General features: G+C 51.1%; 1 protein-coding gene across 2 annotated transcripts in view; it reads right to left on the reverse strand.

The window, feature by feature from the left end:
* Positions 1-3,557: 3,557 nt before the first annotated feature.
* The window catches only part of LOC102005226 (chromosome unknown open reading frame, human C7orf72), a 40,034-nt gene continuing 24,068 nt past the window's right edge, over positions 3,558-19,523 (reverse strand). For both annotated transcript variants that reach the window (XM_005396622.1, XM_005396623.1), the window contains exons 6-9: positions 19,294-19,335; positions 18,523-18,630; positions 8,374-8,481; positions 3,558-3,728 (exon numbers count right to left, since the gene is read on the reverse strand). In XM_005396622.1, the coding sequence (XP_005396679.1) occupies positions 3,605-3,728; positions 8,374-8,481; positions 18,523-18,630; positions 19,294-19,335 (382 nt within the window). In that variant the 3' untranslated portion in view covers positions 3,558-3,604. The remainder of the gene's footprint in view (positions 3,729-8,373; positions 8,482-18,522; positions 18,631-19,293; positions 19,336-19,523) is intronic.

Below are 19,523 nucleotides of genomic sequence, written 5' to 3' on the forward strand. Positions count from 1 at the left end.
GCTGTAAAATGTGCTTTTGCATTTACCACTGTTGCATGCATTTTTTTCATGATAATGATATTAGGCTTCTTTATCTTTTTAATGTACACATTATATTTCAAAACACTGTTATCCCTTCATACCGACCGGGCAACGGTTACAGCTCCCCAACACCAAAATCTGTGGGTGTTTGAGTCCTTCAAATAAAATGGCATAGAATTTACCTGTAACTCACACTCATCTTCCAATGCACTTTTTTTTTTGAGACAAGGTCTTGATATGGAGCCCAGGCTGGCCTTGAATTCACAGCAATCCTCCTGCCTCAGCCTCCTGAGTGCCACAATTACAGGTGTGCTTCACCATGCCTGGCATTCAAGACACTTTAAATCATTTGTAGGTTCCTTACAATTCCTGATACAATGTAAATTCTACGTAAATAGCTGTTACACTGTATTGTCGAGGAAATGACATCAAAAGTCTGTGCCTGGTCGGTACAAAGGCAGTGTCTTCAAATGTTTCCATGCACGGTGGTCCGACTCCATGGGTGGAGCCTGAAGGTACAGAGGGCAGGCTGTGTCCACGCACAACAGTTCATCAAATTTCCTCTCGATGGGCGTTAAGTTTTTCCTGTTTCCTGTCAGTTACACAGGGTGCTGCACTTTTAACTTCTTTTTGCCAATGTGCTTGTTCACTTGTGTAATTACTCGCTTGACAAAATCCCAAACGTGAAATTACTAGGCGGAAACTTGCAAAGAGGCTTGGAAGCCTCTCCACGTGCCCCTTGGCAGGTACTACAATTCCAGCTCCCGCGAGTGCGTGGGACCCAAAGTCACTGCTCTGTCCAGGCCAGCACTGGTCCACGGGAAAGTGGCACGCCACAGTCATGACTGGGACAGTCCTGAGGGGTACATTCACATTCACTGGCCATTCATACTTCTTCGCTTGTAGCTTTTCAGTACTACTCTTTGTATGATTCTAATGGTTTAAGCATTTAAAATGCTGTTCTTATAAATGAAATGAGAATCTGATTATTTTCACTGACATATTTTCCAATCAGCTTTGTCTTAAATTTTTGTTTTATTTTTATATTAAAAGTCTTTTGTTCCCCTTCATGATGTTTTTGCTTCAGTACCATCTTTGGAAAAAAATTTCTGTATACACACACAACCACTACGACTGCCACCACCTTATAAACCACTTATCTGGATTTTCCAGGTAATTTGTCCCAGGCTGTAAATGAGCCACTTAAGCCTGTGTTCCAGGAGCAATTTGTTCAGTGGATGGATTGTACTTTTCTTTTTCTACATTTCCAAGTCATTTTCTCAATGTTTTCTGTTGGAAAAAGATTTATCCTGCATTCATGGATTTATCTTGTATTTAAAATGATTTCATCTGTTCATTTCTAGATTTTCTATTTTGCTCCAGCATGAGTCTTGTATCTTTCAGGTTATTTTACTTTCCCAATATTTCTCTAGTGTTACTTTGAAACAGTCTAATTGGCTAGAAATAGGGTTATTTGCATGCATTTTCTTCGGGTGAGCTCTGTAATTTCTAACACCTTTAGCTTTATTTTTCTAAATGCAGAGGTTTTCTGTATTTGTGTCATGCCTGGAGATAAACAAAAGACTAGAAGATGACACTGTAGAAGAGATAGTGCTTGGGAGGTGGGTGAGAGAAGAACTGCCAATCAGGAATGCCCAGCCCAGGCATTGGCTCTCTGGCATGAGAGGACCCAAGTGCAGAACCAGAAGGTGAGGACTAGACCCCACTCCCGTGGCACTGGCCTTAATGATAGTGACCTTCAGCTAGACTGCTGACCCAGAATCCCAGTCCACAACTCCCATGGGGGCCAGGAAAGGGCTAGGAGCACAGGTATTTCTGTGTTCTTTGTTGGTGCAACAGCCTAGATTCTAGGTCTCTTGTGAGTGGAATGTGCATTGCATCTTCACAGGCAATAAGTGTGAGTGAGTTATGTAGCAAACCAAGAGCGGCATGGTCTGCTTTGGATGAGGTCAGATGCATTGGTCAGCTTTCTTATGCTCAAGAAAAATGCCGGACATACACAACTTAATGGAAAACTTGGCTTATTTGGTTCATGGCTTGGGGGGGTTTAGTCCATGGTAGGCAGGCTCCGAGGCGGGAAGGTCACTGTGGATGGGCACCACCAAGGAAAGGCGCTCAGTTCACGGCAGCCAGGAAGCAGATCCCAGGGCAGGGTGCCACCAAGACAGACCCTCCAACGGCTCTCCCCAGTGACCCCGCCTCCAGCCGGGCCGCCTCCAACAGCGCACTCAGCGATGACGTCCTGCATTAATCAGTGAGGAGTATAACTCCCGGCGATGCGATCACCCCTCTGGGAGTCTCTTAGTCCAGTCAAGCTGACAGTCAAGAGGAACAGCAGACAAAGCCAGCGTCCTTCCAGAAGTGCCTTCAGACGAACTCAAGGGCTGTGATGGGCGTCCAGATTTGTGCACCATAAAGAACAGAAAAACCATCTCTGCCTACAAAATGGAAAGCCCAGCTGCTCCTGGGCTTTGCCTAGCAACTCCAGAATGATGAGCAGGGCCTCCAGTGCTGACCAGCAGCCCCTCTGACAGAGCAAGCTGCCAAAGATGTTTACCAGAAGCGTGCTTGCAGCGCCCCCCATCCATCCACTTGCCGAACGGGCTAATCCTGCCTCATTTACTTTTTACTGAGAATCTTCTAGAGTTGAAGTTTTTTGTTTTTTTTTTCTGACAGACTTGCTCTTTCTGAAAATAATTAATCTACAAGATTGGATTTAGGTGAAGTTGTTGCTCTTCTCAAAGGCACTGTCAGGTCCTCAGGATGGACGGCTGCTGGTTTTCCTGTTTGTCCTGGCAGAAGAGTCAGCATCAAAATCCATTTATCAGTCCACTGAGGTCAAACATCATTCTGCAACAAAAACAGCTGATCTCCCCTTTCTATGGAAAAGAGAGACCAAGCCCCCAAGGGCTACACATCTACTTGGAGTTTTGCTGGGTCACATCTCACTGGGGGAAGAAGCCTCCAGGTAGAATTCCTGGGAAGCACATCAGGAAACTCTAGAGGCACAAAGGGGTTCAGGTTTGGTTTCTACTGGTTTTGTTTTGTGTATTAATAACCCAGGGAAAGTTACCCAATCTGCAGGAAAGTGGAGAGGCAGGTAAGATCTCTAAGTTGAGAAAACCTAAGTTCCAGATAAACTCTTCACTTCCCCCAGACTCAAGTGTATATTATTTATAAAATAGGAAGCTACAGGTAGGAATGGTGGTACCACACCTGTAATCCCAGCTCTCTAGGAGGCTGAGGCAGGAAAATGGAGATTTCAAGCCCCGCCTGGGCAATTTAGCAACTGCTTCGAAATTAAAAATTTCAAGAAGAGCTGGGGATGCAGCGCAGCGCCAAGATCCTGAGTTTAATCATGAGTACTCCTGGGCTTCTTCCCCAGAGAAAGATATGTGTAAAACGCCTGCTGCAAGAATTATGGGGTCACAAGATGAAATGAGCTAGCCTACGGGAGCACTCTGGGAGCGTCTCTGGGGTCCGCAGGTGTCTACAGGACACACACAGGATATTCTCAATCTTTTATTCCCCATCCCACCGCGCACACCGGGGGCGGCCTCTTTCAGAAGAGCACGGTTTCTCTTTCCTTCCTGTTGAAGGGGTTGCAGGGTTTCACAGTTGTGACCATCCGGGACAGCGGCCCCTGGTGACGGAAGCGGTGAACTCCCATTTCTCTCCGTAAGGTGCTGAGACAGAATGGAAGAAAACAAAAACCTGATGGGTAAAACTGAACGAACACATGCAACCTCGTCTGTTCTCCAGCTAATGGTTCATATCAATGGGACAGAGAGGGAGGGAGACAGGGAGGGAGAGAGGGAGGTCAGATAGAGCGGAGAGAAGCTGGCTGGGAGCGGTTCACGCTGTCTGCGTTCTGTTTCATTTGCTGAACACCTCTGTACCTAGAGCTACAGGAGGTGCTGAGAAGGCGGGTGGACAGCTATGCAGAAAGTCTCTGCGGGGTGGCCAGGCCGGGTAGGGCACCTGAGGGTGGGGAAGGGCATCGGCAGGAAGGCCCCGGGGGAGGTTAGGAGAAGACACAGGTGCAAGGAACCTGGGCCCAGGGCGCTGGAGCGGGAGGGAGGCCCGGCGGGCGGGTGCCTCCAGGAGCCTGCACACTCCTGTCCGCTGGGCTCACGGCAACTCTACCCATGCCGCTGCACCCTCGCTGTGTCAGCTTTCTGTGCTACATGGCAGAAATAAATGTGCTCTGCCGAATTTACTGAGAATGAAAAGAAAGCAAATAGCCGGGCGTGTGGGATATGCAGGTGAGGTTTTATCCCGTCGCCAGTGTCATCCTGCTGAACCCGGGGAGGCAGCGCAGGCCTCCACATGGGCTGTGCCAACCGTCAAGCCCAAGCCCACAGCCCCTGCCCAGGAACTAAGCTGTGGACACGCTGCCGCTGCAGTCCCACGCACAGTGCATAAACACGCGCACGCGACACTCGTGTGCAGCAGGGCGCCGGGGTGGGAAGGCAGCCCCTCCCGAAGGGCTTGCTTCCCAGCTGTGACAGCCACGACATGCGCGCTGATGATGGTGATGATGGTGATAATGGTGGTGATGGTGGTGGTGATGATGCTGCCGCAGGACAAGCCAGGGACGTGCCACCCAACCTGACTGGGAGGGAAACGGATCACCGATCCGCCTCTGCCCACCCCCGGCACAGCCCGCAGCCTTGCTTCCGGGCTCTTCAGGCACCTCTGCCTGTCGGTCCTGTGTCCCACACAACGTGACTCCTGAGGGTCTCTGGGCAGTGGGGTGGCTGCCACAAATGTGGGACTGACCCCCTTTTGTGTGCACACTGGAAACCTAGGCAATGTAAAAGCAACTGCTGCCTTAGCAAATGTGTCGCCACACCCCCTGCGTGAAGACAGTCACCCCCTCTCCGGTCCCCCTATCCGTCCCGACCTGGCAGGCAGGTGAGGACCCTGGGCTGGGAGGAGTTGGACGCGGGGAGCCCTGAGGCGATGGTCAGCGTCTTCCAGGAGTGCAGAAGGGAATGAATGAGAACGCAAGGGAGAGAAGCAGCAGGCAGCTGAGAAGGGCACCGCATGGAGCTGGGACTTGGGTCTCATAAACTACAGGCCAGCAGTGAGAAGCCAGGCCCCGAGGAGCAAGCGGAGAGGAGCAGTGGGAAGGGTCAGGGGCCCGAGAGGAGGGGGAGAAAAGGGAGGGTCAGACAGAGAAGTGCGGGTGGGAAAAGTGTGGAAGGACACAGACTCCCAGAGGAAGGAGGGACAGGAAGTGAGCTGGCTGTCTCAGACAGAACAGGAGGCGGACCCGCTACAGAGAGGGACCCGGAAGGGTCTGGACACTTGGGTGGCAGGGGAAGGTTTGCAGATGGCCATGGATGTGGCCAAGGCTCCTAATACACCAGGAGCAGATTAGGAAGGAGCAGGAGGAGGACGGCGGTGGTGGACAGTGTAGAAATCACAGGAAAAGCCCGCCTGGGATCGAGCAGACAGGACTAGGAGGAAGTTGGCTCACGATGTTCTCAGGGTGCTCAGCAGACAGACACTGGGCTCATGCCTTCACTGAAAATTTCTACAGAACATCTTAAATATCCTGTCACAGAAAATCAGAGGGGGCCCTGGATGGGGGGGCGCCTCTGGTCATCAGGACCAGGGTGAAGGTCCAGGGCCACCTCCCGCTGGGGCACCGTCTGCACAGCTGAGCTCTCCCTGCCTTGCCCCTGCCGTGTTCCTCAGGCAAGAGCACTGCGCCCATCCCGGACCACTGTGGGGGGCTGTGGAGATGCAGCGCCGACCATCACTCGGTCAGAGGGGGCCTTCGCAGTAAGAATCCAGGGGAAGGTGCCTTGGGGTTCCTGACCCCATTGTGGAGCAACAGGTGACAGCCAGGTGTGCAGGACCCCCTGCCGGGGGCAGCTGTGTGCATCCCCAAGAAAGACTCAGGCGCTCTCTCCGGCGCTGACTCTGCTGAAGGGTGAGAGATGAGAGAAGTTTTTACCACACCCTGGGGACTTTGCCAGGAGACCCCGGAGACGTGGAGAACGGGCTGTCAGGGCATGATCTCAGGCACAGGTGAGAAGTGGGGTTGCATGCAGACTTTTCACTGTGAATAGATTTAGCTTCTCTTGCCATGGGGGAAGGGGAAATGGGCAGCTACGTGAGATGATCGGTATATTGATTTCCTTTACTATAGTAACCACTTCGCTACATATTTGTGTCCCAGAGCACCATGTTGCCTTAGCAACACAAAACAAAATTCATCTTAAAAATTGTACTTGTAAATGGGAAGGCCCAAACCCAAAGTGTCTGGGGAGAAAATTGAGTGCAAAATGTTAGTTCAGAGTGTCAGCGACCCACTTTACTTTACTTTACAAAGGTGAAGTACAAAAGGTGTCAGGGGGCCGCAGACTACATGACCCTCAAGTCAGAAATTCAGACTCCCTGTGTCAGGGTGCAGCTTTTTGTATGGAGGGGGACTAGAGTTGATCCGAGGCCTTTTCACTGAGCTTCACTGATAGCCTGATGGATTATGGATGGATAGATGATAGATAGATGATAGATGATAGGTAGGCAGATAGATAGATAGATAGACTGATTGATTTTTTACAGGTCCCCCTTAAATTGCCCAGACTGGGCTCAAGCTAGATGTTTTTCTGCCTCAGCCTCCCAGCATGCTGGGATTACAAGCATGAACCACTGCACCCAGCTCACCATTCCTTACCTTTAATCCCTGTCCTTCACACACACACACACACACACACACACACACACACACAGATGCAGTGGCACCCAGGGGGTGAGCTATGTGCTGAGGGCCCCTCCTGAGACCCGTTCCCTTCAGCCTCAGCCCAGCCCTGGGTGTCTGTTGCCAACCCCCTCCCTGGCCGCCTGCACCCCTCCCCCTCAAGTCCTCTTCGACGGTCCTCCCCGGCCAGGCCATCAAGGTGCATGGGCTCAGTTTCCTCATCTGTCAAGTGAGACAGCAAGGGGCCCTTGCTCACAGGCACCTGGCTGGGGGACGTGAGCTCTGTCCACCAAGCCCAGAGAGAGGCTGTGCTCCGCAGAGGCACTGTGACTGTCCAGTGTGGGTCATCGCCCTCCACTGGGCTTGGTTGCGCGTTGCTCGCCAGGAGGTCCTGAGCCCTTGCACACAGGCTTTGAGCCTGTGAAAACCTGCAGCTGTGGTGCGAACTTAACCAGTGGACAGATGAACTCACCCAACAATGGAAGAGTGAAGGACAAAATGAACACCTGGATGAACTGAGAACCACTGCTGCACACCTGTGACCCCAGCACTCGGGGGGCTGAGGCAGGAGGTTCACTGTGAGCTCGAGGCCAGCCTGGGCTACAGAGCAAGACCCTGTCTCATAAACACCAAACAATCCCCCACCAAAGAGGGAGTCCCACCTGAACATCCCCTCCTTAGAGAGTCTTGGCCTGCTGTCCTGGGACTCGACAGCCTTCTCTGTGACATCTGCTGTGACTGCCCACAGCGTGTGTCACCCTCCGGAATGGCTCCCTGTCTTGGGGACTCGGTACTTCTCTGCTTCCATCCTGAAGCTGAAGCGCTGCGAGCTGGGGTCTTTCCCGTCCAACCCTGGAAACCCGAGCTCTTGAAGGGCGCCCGGAGAGTGCTCAGAGAGGATAAGGCGAGCTCTGTGCAGGAGGAATGCCCGTGCCTCTCCCGCTCCCACATCCTCAGGAGCCCGCTCATCTAAGCCAGGGGCGCATTTGCATTTTCAAAACCTCATCCTCCCTGCTGCAGGCCAGGGCTTCCACACGGAGCTTTCGGGTTTGAGTTGTGATGAGAAAGAATGCGCTGTTCCTCACTACTGCACCAAACTGAAGCCCCCTCTATCCCTGCCCTCCAATATCCTCTGCTTTTGACTTGCGAAAGACCATCTGTGACAGCCAAGGGAGTTTTGCTATTTGTAAAACATACGACGGCATTCAGAAGAAGCAAGGACGTCCCATCTCAGTCCCTTTGCACATTTTCCTTCTGACACTGTGGGGAGGAGGGTGTGCGTGCCCACCGCTCTGCATCCCAGAGGCAAATATGCTGCGCTCTACCGTGTGTCAGACGCCTTACGATGCCCCTTTAGCCACACCTAGGTAAGCATTAATCTACATTTTTTTTCAGTGTAATTTTGAATAAGATTCCAAAAGAAAATCATGCAGAAAGCCAAACAAAATTCCCCTCAGTAAAAAGACTAATTCTTCTCCCTCTTGGACCTGATGCCCCAAATTTACAAGCAATGTAAATTTGCTCTTAGTACTTAATTGTTCCTTAATGCAATAACCATAATTAGGGTTTCCCTTCTGATGTATCTGAGCAAATTGAATAATGAGACTCATACTCACCGGTGCAGCTCCGAGTCCGGTGATGGGGTTGTTGATGGAATATTAGCATTTGCTGGCTGGGTGGCCATGAAATGAACCTTGCCGGTATACCCCGGAATATTTGCGCCCCTGAAGTGAGGAGTTAAAAGAGGGGGATGAGAGGAAATGAAAATAATGATTTGTGAAATAGTCAAGGTAACTAGAACCCAAATAGGAAAAATATAAAGGAGAGGTCTCATTTTTTTTTTTCTCTGCCCAGGGTCTAGAACTTGGGCTGTCCAAACAGGAAAGCCTGCGCGTGTGGGGTGTGCCGATGCGCAGATCTCAGCACCTCCTCTCTGGGCCAAGAAAACGAATTGCGAGTGCATGTTTTGCCATTATTTTACATTTGCGTGTCTTTTACATACATGACTCATTGTGAATTGAGTTTCCCAATGAAGGAAGACACCAGCTCTTGACAAAAGTGCAGATTTGTGCTCCACACATAGCTCTCCAACGCTGGCTCCAGCACTAATCCACATCTATTGACTGCTGTGCTACTTTTTACGGAAAGTCTTTGGTTAATGCCCCATACTACTAATTACAGGCGATTTCCTAAAATTACACACTGAAATCCAGTGCCGGCCTGTGCTCCGGCTTGCTTAGCTCAACTCTACGGGCAGTTCTGCTTCCCCATCCTCCCTACCAGAGAGGAAAGCAGGAGAAAGGAAAGCACGAGGACATGGAAGGTGTAAAGTGCGTACGGAAAAGTGCGCTCTAGAAAAGGCAAACGAGCACCCAAAAGACACATTCGGGCTGGGGATTTAGCTCAGCGGCACAGCACCTGCCTGGCAAGCACGAGGTTGTGAGTTCTATTCCTGGTATTGGAAAAAAATCTAAAACAAAACAAAACAAAACAAAAGACACATTCAACCCGCAGTTCAGGAAGATATGAAGAATAACTCGTGAGTCTGCCGCGCTGGCACCCAAAGTGGTCGCACTGACTGTTTCCCACAGACGGGCGGAGACCAGCAGCAGGGCCAGGCCCGGGCAGCCATGATGTGATGCTTGCTCCGAGAGCAACGGAAAAGAAGATGGATCTCAAGAAGCGTGGGCAGCGTTCTGCAGCCTGTGAGGCCCCGTGCTAGACCGTCTCACCCTCCTCCCTCAGCTTGCCATCCTGGCCTTGCAGGAGAAACAAGGGTGGTGCCATCTTGAACAGGTTCTGGGTTCCCAGCTTCCACGCAGTCCAGCGGTCTGCGCTCCACTCCTGTGGGGTCTCTGAGAGCCTGGCGTCTCCCAGTGGGTTCCTTAGTCTAAACTGACACCCAGACAAAATATACCACAGCAACAGGGACCCAGACACTGTCAAAGGTGGAGGAGTGGGTTCTCTGTGGAGGTCTTGGTTATACTGATGTCCTTCCCACACATCCAGTAAGCCAGACAGAACCACTCCCTGGAACCATTTATCTTTGGAATAATTTTCAAGATACTGAGCTTAAAGGAGGTTGCTCCCCTTTTTGATTTGGATCTTGAAAGCCCCCCAGAGGCCTCGCTGGTGGGCCCCGTGGGATGTGGCAGAGCTGTTAGGAGGTGAGGCCTGCAAGGGGAAAGTTAGGGCATGGGATGAAAGGGGACACTGAGACTCTGGTCTCGCCTGTGTTCTCTGCTTGCTTCCTCACCACCGAACAAACATCCTTTGCCCACCCTCCCACCATTATGTACTGAGCCATCGTGGGCCCAAAGCAGAGGGGTCAAGTAACCATGGACTGAACCTCAACGAGCTGTGCACTGCCATGAACCTTTCCTCCTCATAAGTTGATTCTTTCAGGTATTTTGTCATAGTGGCAGAAAGCTGCCAAACACACTCCCTTAAAGTGTCAGGTGATAGGCCCAACAAAAGAGCTAAGTTAGTGAAATGTGTCTGCACTTTAGGTTAGAAAAAATTTGAAGACTATAAGACTTTCTCCATCATCTCTCAGATGCACACCCTGTGCCTCTTGGAGCCTTACTGCCTCAGCTGTGGCCCTGGGGAATGATACTAGGTTCCTGTGCTAGACCGTCTGTGAGTGACATGAAAAAATATGCTAATTCATATTGCAGTTCTTCAGGGTTCACCCTGCACTGATTATTGATCACAACCTGTTGTCTTAACTACAAGGAGCAGCGTAATCGGCATGTTACGGAAAATACCTCGTGTCAGGCAGGAACCTGCACCAATACATACGGTACTTTTCCTCAAGTGTGCAATCCTGACTCGGTGCTGTCTATTGGCTTGCAGCCCATGGACGGGGACCCCTTGGCACTGCTGCAGGGGTGCTAAGTACATCAAGAGCAACATTAGATGCAATGGCACAGATCAATGCGTTTTGTGAGCCTGGGAAAACCAGGCAGCAGAAGCGCAGGGGAGGCCCCACCTTGAGAAGCAGCTTCCGTTCCCAGCCTGGCTGCCCTCCTGCTCTGCCAACCAGTCCAGTGAAGAGAGCTCCCCAGAGCCCAGCCCAGTGAAATGCAGCACAAAGAGACAATTCATCCAGGTGACCCAAGGCATTAAATGAATGTGAAAGCAGCAAGGGCTTAGGTATCACTTAGTAGGTGCTCGACTAATGTTAGCTGACACACAAGACTTTAAAGACATAAAACACTTACAAAACTGGGGCCGTGTAAGTGGAGAAAGCAAAGTTGTCCCCACACACATGACTGCAAATGTTAATGTGTGGAGATGAGGTTTACAACTGGTGTTGCAGAGTGAAATCTTGCGGCATCTGCACAGTAGATGACCAAAGCCCACACCCCCCACCTGCGTACCTGTTTCATTCGTAAGGGGACAGCCTGGGAGTGGGGCTTTTGATAGAGCCCTAAGGATCCTAGGGTAGACAGAAGTTGGGAGCTTGTTTTAGAGACAGTTGTAAGGTTTGTGGCGGGACCAGGGTAAGCAACAAAAGCTGTTAAACTCCATGCAGTGCCTTTTAGGATTTCTTGGAATTTTCTTAAAGAAGCATAGCTGTAAGTTAGAGGTAGCCACAAATGAGGCAAAATTACTGATGTGTGTGTCCCTCCCCCAAACATTCATTAAAGCTTCACACATGCTGCAAAGGAAATCCCCTCCATCTGCATGACGGGTTTTTTCCACTGCCTCTGAGACACCTGCACACTTAAACGCCTGTGAAGTCAGAGCCTTCCAGCAGAGCAGCTGAGCGTCGGGAGCTGGACGCCAGCGACCTGCCGGTCACAGGAAGGGCTGCGTCTAACACAGCCTCCAGCAGCACGCGCCTCTGTGGCACACGGGTTGCTGATGCTAAACGGTGGCATACATTGCATTATGTGGACGCTGTTATGCGATGTGACATCATATCGAATAATAGCACTTCTTCGCGAAATACTAGACCGATTAGCTGCTTAGGCTGGAGGGTGAACTCAGTTGCATAATAAACTGCCAAGTGTTTGAAAACGAAAGTTCTCACCCACGCTGCTTCTGAATTTATTTCACTTAACCCTTGCCGGCAGGGCTATCACATGGGGAGCTTTTGCTCTCTTCTCTGCAAAAAGTTGCCCTTGAAGCAGGAGGAAAGCGCACTCCCTGGGATGCTTTGACTGCTGCTGCGAGGCGAATGTTTCAGCTGGAGGAAACAAAGTTATGGGAGACGCTGCGATGTGCACACGGGCTGTGAGAGGGGTTCGGGGGTTCAGCGCACGTTCACAGAGCTCCCGCCCCCACTTGAGGACAGTAGAGAGAGGCCCGTGCAAAATGTGACCTGCGCTTTGTCTCTGTTCCCCGGTCCCTTCTGAGCCTGGATTTTGTTGTTCACTGGCTAAATTTGCATTCCTCATGCCTAACATAAACACTGACTGGTTTCTCTCAGCTAAGCTTAGGAAAATAGATAACAATTTCAGAAAGCAAGGAAGTTTAGTAAATCAGAAAAAGGCAGCCCAGACGGTGCACAATTAAAGTGACACAGAAATAACGAAAACGTGGGGGCAGCATGTTGTATGTGGGGTGTACATGCTGCCTGTGTGGATGCAGGTTTAGGCATGCAGGGGCTTCTCTGCGTACTGCACGCATGACCAACACTCAATGAGTATCTGCTGTGTTCTCTTTTAGACGCTTTGCATGGACTATTTAATTTTCATAATCCCGCTGTGTCGTAGGTCTTCCTAGCATGCTCAGTTTTTACAGGCGGAATGGAGAAAGCCTAAGTCACATGCCCAGAGCCAACCAAGCCATCATGGGGCAGAACCAGACCTCAACCCAGCAATCCTGCGCTTGAGAGACGATGCCAGCGGACGGCGTGGGAAGGAAAGGTCTCTGGGGGCCCAGCCCCGCTGAAAGAGCCTGGCTAGGTGAGAGCAGTGTTGCTCAGGGTGTCCCGGCAAGCTCCAGGTCAAGGCCCTAAGACAATTCCTTACCAGAACTGCTCTGTCAAGCACAATGTTAGTCAGAAATCAAGTGAGGCCTGAGCGCCTGACAGCTTTCACATTCACGAACACTTCTGTACTTTTCCCCGACAGCATAGGGGTGGAGTACAGACCCCGTGCGTGCCAGGCAAGTGCTGCATAGCTGAGCCACGTTCTCTGATGCCCATTTAAATGCTTAGAGATGCAGAGCCCACAGGTACAAAGTAAGGGGAGGTGGTGACCCAACAGGCCTCCTCGAGGGCTGGCGGTGCTCACGGTTGTGGGGCCTGAGGCCAGGAGGACGCTGGAGGAGCGCCCCTCAGGCGCAGCTCACTGGCAGCCAGGGAAACTGCACCCCTCTATGAGGAGAGTGGGGTCCTGTGATGTATGGAGGCGCTGGCATTGGCCACGCAGAAGCCACGCAGGAGCGTCCATGGTGGGGCACAGGCAGGCTGGAGAGACGGAGGAAGGCCGGGAGTGAAGATGCGCAGGCAGTGTCCTTGTGGCCTGCAGAAGCGTGGGTCCAGAGGCCTGGAGAGGGGAGAGGCCGTGCAGACTCGGCGGTGTGCAGCCAGAGAGGGAAAGCCTGACCCCTGTGCGCGGTGGCTTTGTCTGGTGCTGTTTTCAATGAGAAATGCATGTAAAACAGAACCACTTTGGGAGGGCTTCTGGTCACTGGACTGCTTCTCTGAATGCGCTAACGGTGTGGCTCTGAGGTATGTTCCAGGAAGTGGTGTTTTAGGGTGACTAGCGTGGCCTAGTGGATGGATGTCCCTCTCTGTTCTCAGAATCTTCACGCCTTCCATTTACAAGCGGGTGTCGACATAACACGTGAGGGTGAAGCCCCAGCAGCCAGACCCCAGCCAGAGGCAAAAGGCAAGTGTGACGTGGATTAAGGGCAAGGGTCCACCCTGGGGATGCCGAGGCCCCTCCTCTGGGCTTCTCATGAAATGCATGATTTGGGACCCTCTGCATGGTTTCCTCCTGCCTCAGCCTCCCCATCAGCCAAACGGGGACAGGACAGGTTCCCAACCTTTGGCCTCGTCATACTATTTGAAAAGCAAATGAGGGAGCAGATGTGAAAGTCCTCCCAAAAGGCAGAAGTGTCGCGCTGGTGTAAGGAACTACTATTCATAGTGACTCTTGAACCTGGACTGTGGCATCGGTTTTTTTTAGACTGCAGCATAGCCCAGCGGCGGGTGGGGAGCCTCCTTGTTCCATTCAGACATCCGCCAGGTGCCGTCCGGGAAACCAGCTTGGACAATTCCTCTTCTTTCTTTTGCAAATGCTTTCTTACAGAAATCACTGAGGTGGAAAAGCACAGCAAATAAGCAACCGTGATGTTCTGAGACCGAGGACTGCAGTGAGCGGAGGCCAGTATGGCGGAGGCAGACGCCTGATTTGGAAACCTGAGGGTGAGACATGTCCACCTTAGGCCCCGGGAAACAAGGCGGCGGCTTGTGTCTTTCCGGGCAAAGGCAAGGGCAGGCGCTTGCGTCCTGACTGCGCAAGGACCAGACCTGCAGTTCCACGCTTGGCCCTGGCGGCTCCTGACCACGCAGCGTGTGGAGCCGTCACCCAGAGAACCTGGCCTCGCCTCGCTCCTTGTCCTGGGGCTCTGCGGTCACACGATGGGAAGAAGCCAGACATGGAAGGAAGACCCTCCTCCCGGCCTTCCTCTCACTGCTTCACAGAGTAGAAACGGGAGCTAGCCTGTACCATTTAAATGTCACAAACATCACCCAGAGCTGTTCACGGCACTTATCTGTTGAGATAAAAAGCAACACAGTCATCCCGGTAGTTCCTGTAGGAGTGCGCTCGTTCCGAGGGCAGCCTCAGACTCTCAGCCAGGAGGAGCTCAGTGGGAGCCACACTAGTATTTTGAGTTTCTCAACCCTAAATGCCTGGGCATGCCTACCAAGTCAGGACAGCTTTTAAATGAGAAAACTCGTGCAGTAACTGCAACTTCTGCCATTTGATCTATAGGCACGCACGCATCATAATGCAAAGATATGTAACAAGGTGGTTTTTGCTTTATTCATAGCAGGAAAAATCCTTTAGTCAGAACCGTATGAACTGGACACCGACTTACCGCTGCTACCATGCAGCCGTGAGGAGGGTTTTGGCACAGGACATGTTCCCAGTGCAGGCTTGCATCTCTCACACGTGCACACGCATGGTGCACATGTATGTTCCCACGGCAGCATGCACAGCTTCACGGGGAGGAAGCCTAAGATAAAGTCAGACTTTGAACAGTGCGACTGAAAAGGGAAGTGAGGTTTCATCTGTGCTTTAAAAATACTGGAATAATTTTTAAAATGGGCATGTTGGCGGATAACGCAGTGGTGACTGGGGAACCTGTGTGTTAGCATTAACGGTGAGGACAAGTGCTCACTCCGCTGTGAATTTCTCTAAATACTTCCAGAAAACGATTTCGCAGTAGGCTTAGGAATGTTTGTAAATTGTGACCCTAAAATCCATTTCAAGGAGTCTCTCCTACATAAATAATTTCAAATCACAAAAGATTTATGCAAAAAGTATTTGAGAGAATCATTTATCAGAACAAAAATGGCAGCAATTTACATAAGTAACCTAAAGAAACATCAGCAACTGCACAGACAGAACTCAGGGTGAGTTCACGAAAATGTGTGCCCATAATTATGTTATTAAGATGGCGAGCGTGTTGCATGTAGTAAGATCACAGCTGCAGGAATACACAAAAGCAAGGCTAGATACATGTTACACATAAGAACGTACTGAACTGTCAACAGCAGTTATGGTTTTGCATGAGTTCATTTTTATTGTTATTCACTTTCTGTACAACTTTCCTATAGTGATCAGATTTAATTCCATAACACAGATAAACTGTTTTAAACTGTTAGTACAGCCTGGTAACAGAAAACCCACCCGGCATGTCAGGCGGCTTGGTGACCAAAATACCGAATGAGGGAACACGAAAAACTTCAAGCGGTACCCATGGGGAGCTTGCTGCCAGCCACGGCTGAATCCCGCCGGTCAGGTGACACATGGCACAATCGGGAAATTCGTATGTGAAGAGGGTGATCCTATGCCTCAAGTGGCACCAAATATATGTGTTTCTGGATCTGCGGCTTTGAGAAAATGTCATCCTACTTTATACATTTTTCTGTCTTTTATTTTTTTGCTCAACGTGGTATTGTGGAAACTACAGGATATCCTCCTTAAAGCCTGTGTACTAGGACTAACACTGTACAGCAAGCCAAAAAAAACTGCGCGCAAAGGGATGAGCTCTGGGCGGGACGGAACCGAATGCGGGCAATAGGGATTGGGCGGAGGCCCGGTGTGGTTTAAAGGTTGAGTAGAAATCTATTGAAGCCAGGTGGGTTATACACAGTAAATGTGGCATTATTTTACAAATTACATATGACATCGCATCTTTTGCACATGTAAGTACTTTATAATAAAAATGGAAGATATTTCTTTGTGTTAAAAGGTTAAGATTCTGTTAAAAATTGAAAAAAAAAAAAAAGAATCGAGAAGAAATTTGCAAGCTCCGTCGCCCTCTAGTGTGCAAAAGAGAGAGCTACAGTTACTGTCCATTTACGACTCGATCAGCTTGTAATTTCACTTCCCTTTAAATAGATATTTATGGCAAGATGAGGCAAATAGCACACTCCCATATTTGTTCAAGTGGAACAGTATGTTATTACATCACATTTTAAAAATGCTTCTACATTTTTCCTGATTCTCTTTGAAGACTCATCCAAAAGAGTACCTGACAAGTATGCTTGGTAAAACACTTCAAAATTCAAATATAATTTCAAAAGAGAAACATTATTGATTTTTTTATCCCTGAAAAGTGTTTTCAAATTGGCTTCTTTTCATAGCCTCTCTTTAAAGTTTTTATGGTTTTTGTTATTTTTTGGTTGTTTTTGCAGTACTGGGGATTTAGCTGGGCCTCAAGCTGAGATACATCCCTAGTTATTTTTTTTTTTTTAAACGTTTTATCTTTTGTGACAGGGTCTCACCAAGCTGGCCAGGCTGGCCTAGAACTTAGAATCCTCCTGCCTCAGCCTCCCAGTTAGCTGGGGGCCAGGTTTGCAGAACCACTGCTAGGATTTTGATGTTGAATAGCAATAGTTTCTTTGCAGAATTTCTGGGAGAAGCGCATCACCTAGTTCCTTCTGCAGAACTCCACACGGTGTGCCAGCTCTCAAGTCCAAGCGCAAAGTCTCTCTCTTCTGCTGTGCTTCAGAAAAATTAAACTAATTTTTTTGTGGGATTCGTCTCACCCGCTTTTTGACTGTTTGTGTCCAGAGTCGATTCCTTTGCTTTGTTATCTTTATGTTGCTGCTCTTCTCGGCACAGTGTCTGTGACATTTTTGGAGCCCAGTTTTGTAGGCTCATTAAATTCTGCAGCGACATAGGTTCTGTTACTGTAGTTTAACGCCGAAGAGTTTTCAAACGTGTTTTACAGTTGACTACAGACAGTCCAAAGAGTTAGCTAAAATAGATAACAGAAAGATTCACAGCTATTGCGGGAGGTAGCATTGCATTTTAGAAATAATAGAAGAGATCTAAAACGTGCGAATGCGAAAACTAGCTGGTTTACCTCAGGGGCACAAGTGATGTTTCCAAAACTCATTTTACAGCACTTGGCGGCTGGGGCTACGGCCCTGCGGGGAACGATCCGATTTGTCCTTCACTCTGGAAGCTGAGGGCGGAGCGGCCCAGGACACCACCGCAGGCCGCCGGGGAGGCCGCAGAAGCAGGATCAGTCCTCCACTTCCTGCGCTTTCCTTCTGCGGACCCAGCCAATTGCAGAGAGGAGAGATCGGGAGCAAACTGCCGCTGTTCTGAGCGCGCACAAACTCCTTTCTCTGAGTGTTCTCTGAACATACAGTGAATCTACAGCCCACGTTTACGTTGCATTACGTGTTATAAGTAACCTAGCTGTGTTTTAAAGAAGACGCTCATCTACGCAAGTCCTCCTCTTTGCACACGAGAGAACTGAGCACCCTCTGGCCTTGGGATCCCGGGTCCCGGACCCGGTCCCCAAGCGGGTGCCTGTCCCTTAACTTCTCTGAGACTCGGTGTTCCCGCGGTTACAGTGTCCGTGCGTGCAGAGCGTGTGCTCCTCGGAGACGTAAACAGGAAGCCGTGCTTTCTAACACGAGGCACAGAGGGTCCCCAGCTAAAGACGGCCGGACTTCAGGGTGGTGCGAAAGTGCCGGGGGCTCAGTGGAAGCCACACCCCAGCTCGTGAGGGACTTGGGCGCTAAAGCTACTTGCCCCGACCTGCTGGCTTGGTGGCATTTGTGCCAGTTTCCGGATGAACAGACTGAGGTCGTAGGGTGAAGCTGCTTGCTAAAAGCCCTCTGCTGAGTCCCTGAAACGACTGGTCCGTCTCTCCTGATGCATTGTAGTGCTGGGGAGGGACCCAGGGCCTGCGCACTGATTTACATGGTCCGTCTCTCCTGATGCATTATAGTGCTGGGGAGGGACCCAGGGCCTGAGCACTGATTTACATGGTCCGTCTCTCCTGATGCATTCTAGTGCTGGGGAGGGACCCAGGGCCTGCGCACTGATTTACACCCTCCGCCCCTTTATTTATTTATTTTGGTTCAGGGTCTCACTACATCACTAAGTTGCCCAGTCTGGGCTCAAACTTGGAGTCCTCCTGCCTCGGCCTCTCCGGGCGCTGGGGACTGCAGGCATCTGACCACACTGGGCGAGGCAATGGTTTTTACCCTTCCCTTGCAATAAGGCCCATCCCCAGGTCTCATTGTGCGGGACAGGAGAAGCGAAGGGGCTCACCGGCTCGTGTTTGTGTACAGAGGCCTCGAGCGCCGAGGCCCGGCCAAGGCCGAGGCGTCTCCGCAGGGGTCGTCCACGGCGTCCGCGTCTGCGGTCTGCAGGTGGCCGCTGCGGGAGGAAGGACAGAGGCTGCGGGGAGGCGCAGCTGGCCGGGCCCGCTTCCGAAGGAGGCCTCGTGGGCGCCTCCGAGCAAACAGTAGAACCCGCGGAAGGAAGGACCCGGCGCGGCGGGCCCGGGCAGGGGGCATCCACGGCCCACCCGGGGCCGCCTGTCCCGCGCACAGCAGGGGACTCCCCGCCCCGCACCCCGGCAGTCCTGGAGGGAAGGAGAGGGGCCCCGGCAGGGGAGGGCGCCCCACCCGCACGATCGCAGCCGGCCGGCTCCAGCCCCAGCTGCCCCTGAGGAGCCGCCCCGGGAGGGCACCCCGCGGGCACAGGCGCCGCAGCCCCAGGCCTGGTTCGTGCAGTGGGAGAAGAGCGGCTCATCCTGCCGCCCCGAGACCTCGGCCTGCCGGCGCCCCTAGACCCTCTCTGGCTGACGAAATCAGGGGATTTTATTATTTCATAGAAGTAACCCATCTAGGAAAACAGGAAAACATGACTCCTCCTTTTTTATCCAGTCAAAGTCTTTACGACACACGTGTGCTGGAACACCTGGCGCCAGACGCGCGCCCTGCCAGGAAACCTCACACACCGCGGCCTCTAAAGAGCCGGGGAACACGGCCGCCTGCAGACACACCGTGTTTGTGGACGCCGACAAACAGTACTCACGTGTAGAGAGGGATGTATTTACTTCTAGAGCTCGGACTCACGCTTAAAAAGAAAATATGGGCAGCTGGATTACTGAATATTGTTAATACATATCAAAGTCTTAAAATACTTATCTAACCAAAGTAAAAAGTCTTCAGACATTTCTCATTGGCCTTTGAAATTATGTGATAGGGGCTGGGGATTTAGCTCAGCGGCAAAGCGCCTGCCTGGCAAGCGCAAGGTCGTGAGTT

This window comes from Chinchilla lanigera, unplaced genomic scaffold (assembly GCF_000276665.1).
Source record: "Chinchilla lanigera isolate Chin_1 unplaced genomic scaffold, ChiLan1.0 scaffold00055, whole genome shotgun sequence".
NCBI classification, from domain to species: Eukaryota; Metazoa; Chordata; class Mammalia; order Rodentia; family Chinchillidae; genus Chinchilla; species Chinchilla lanigera.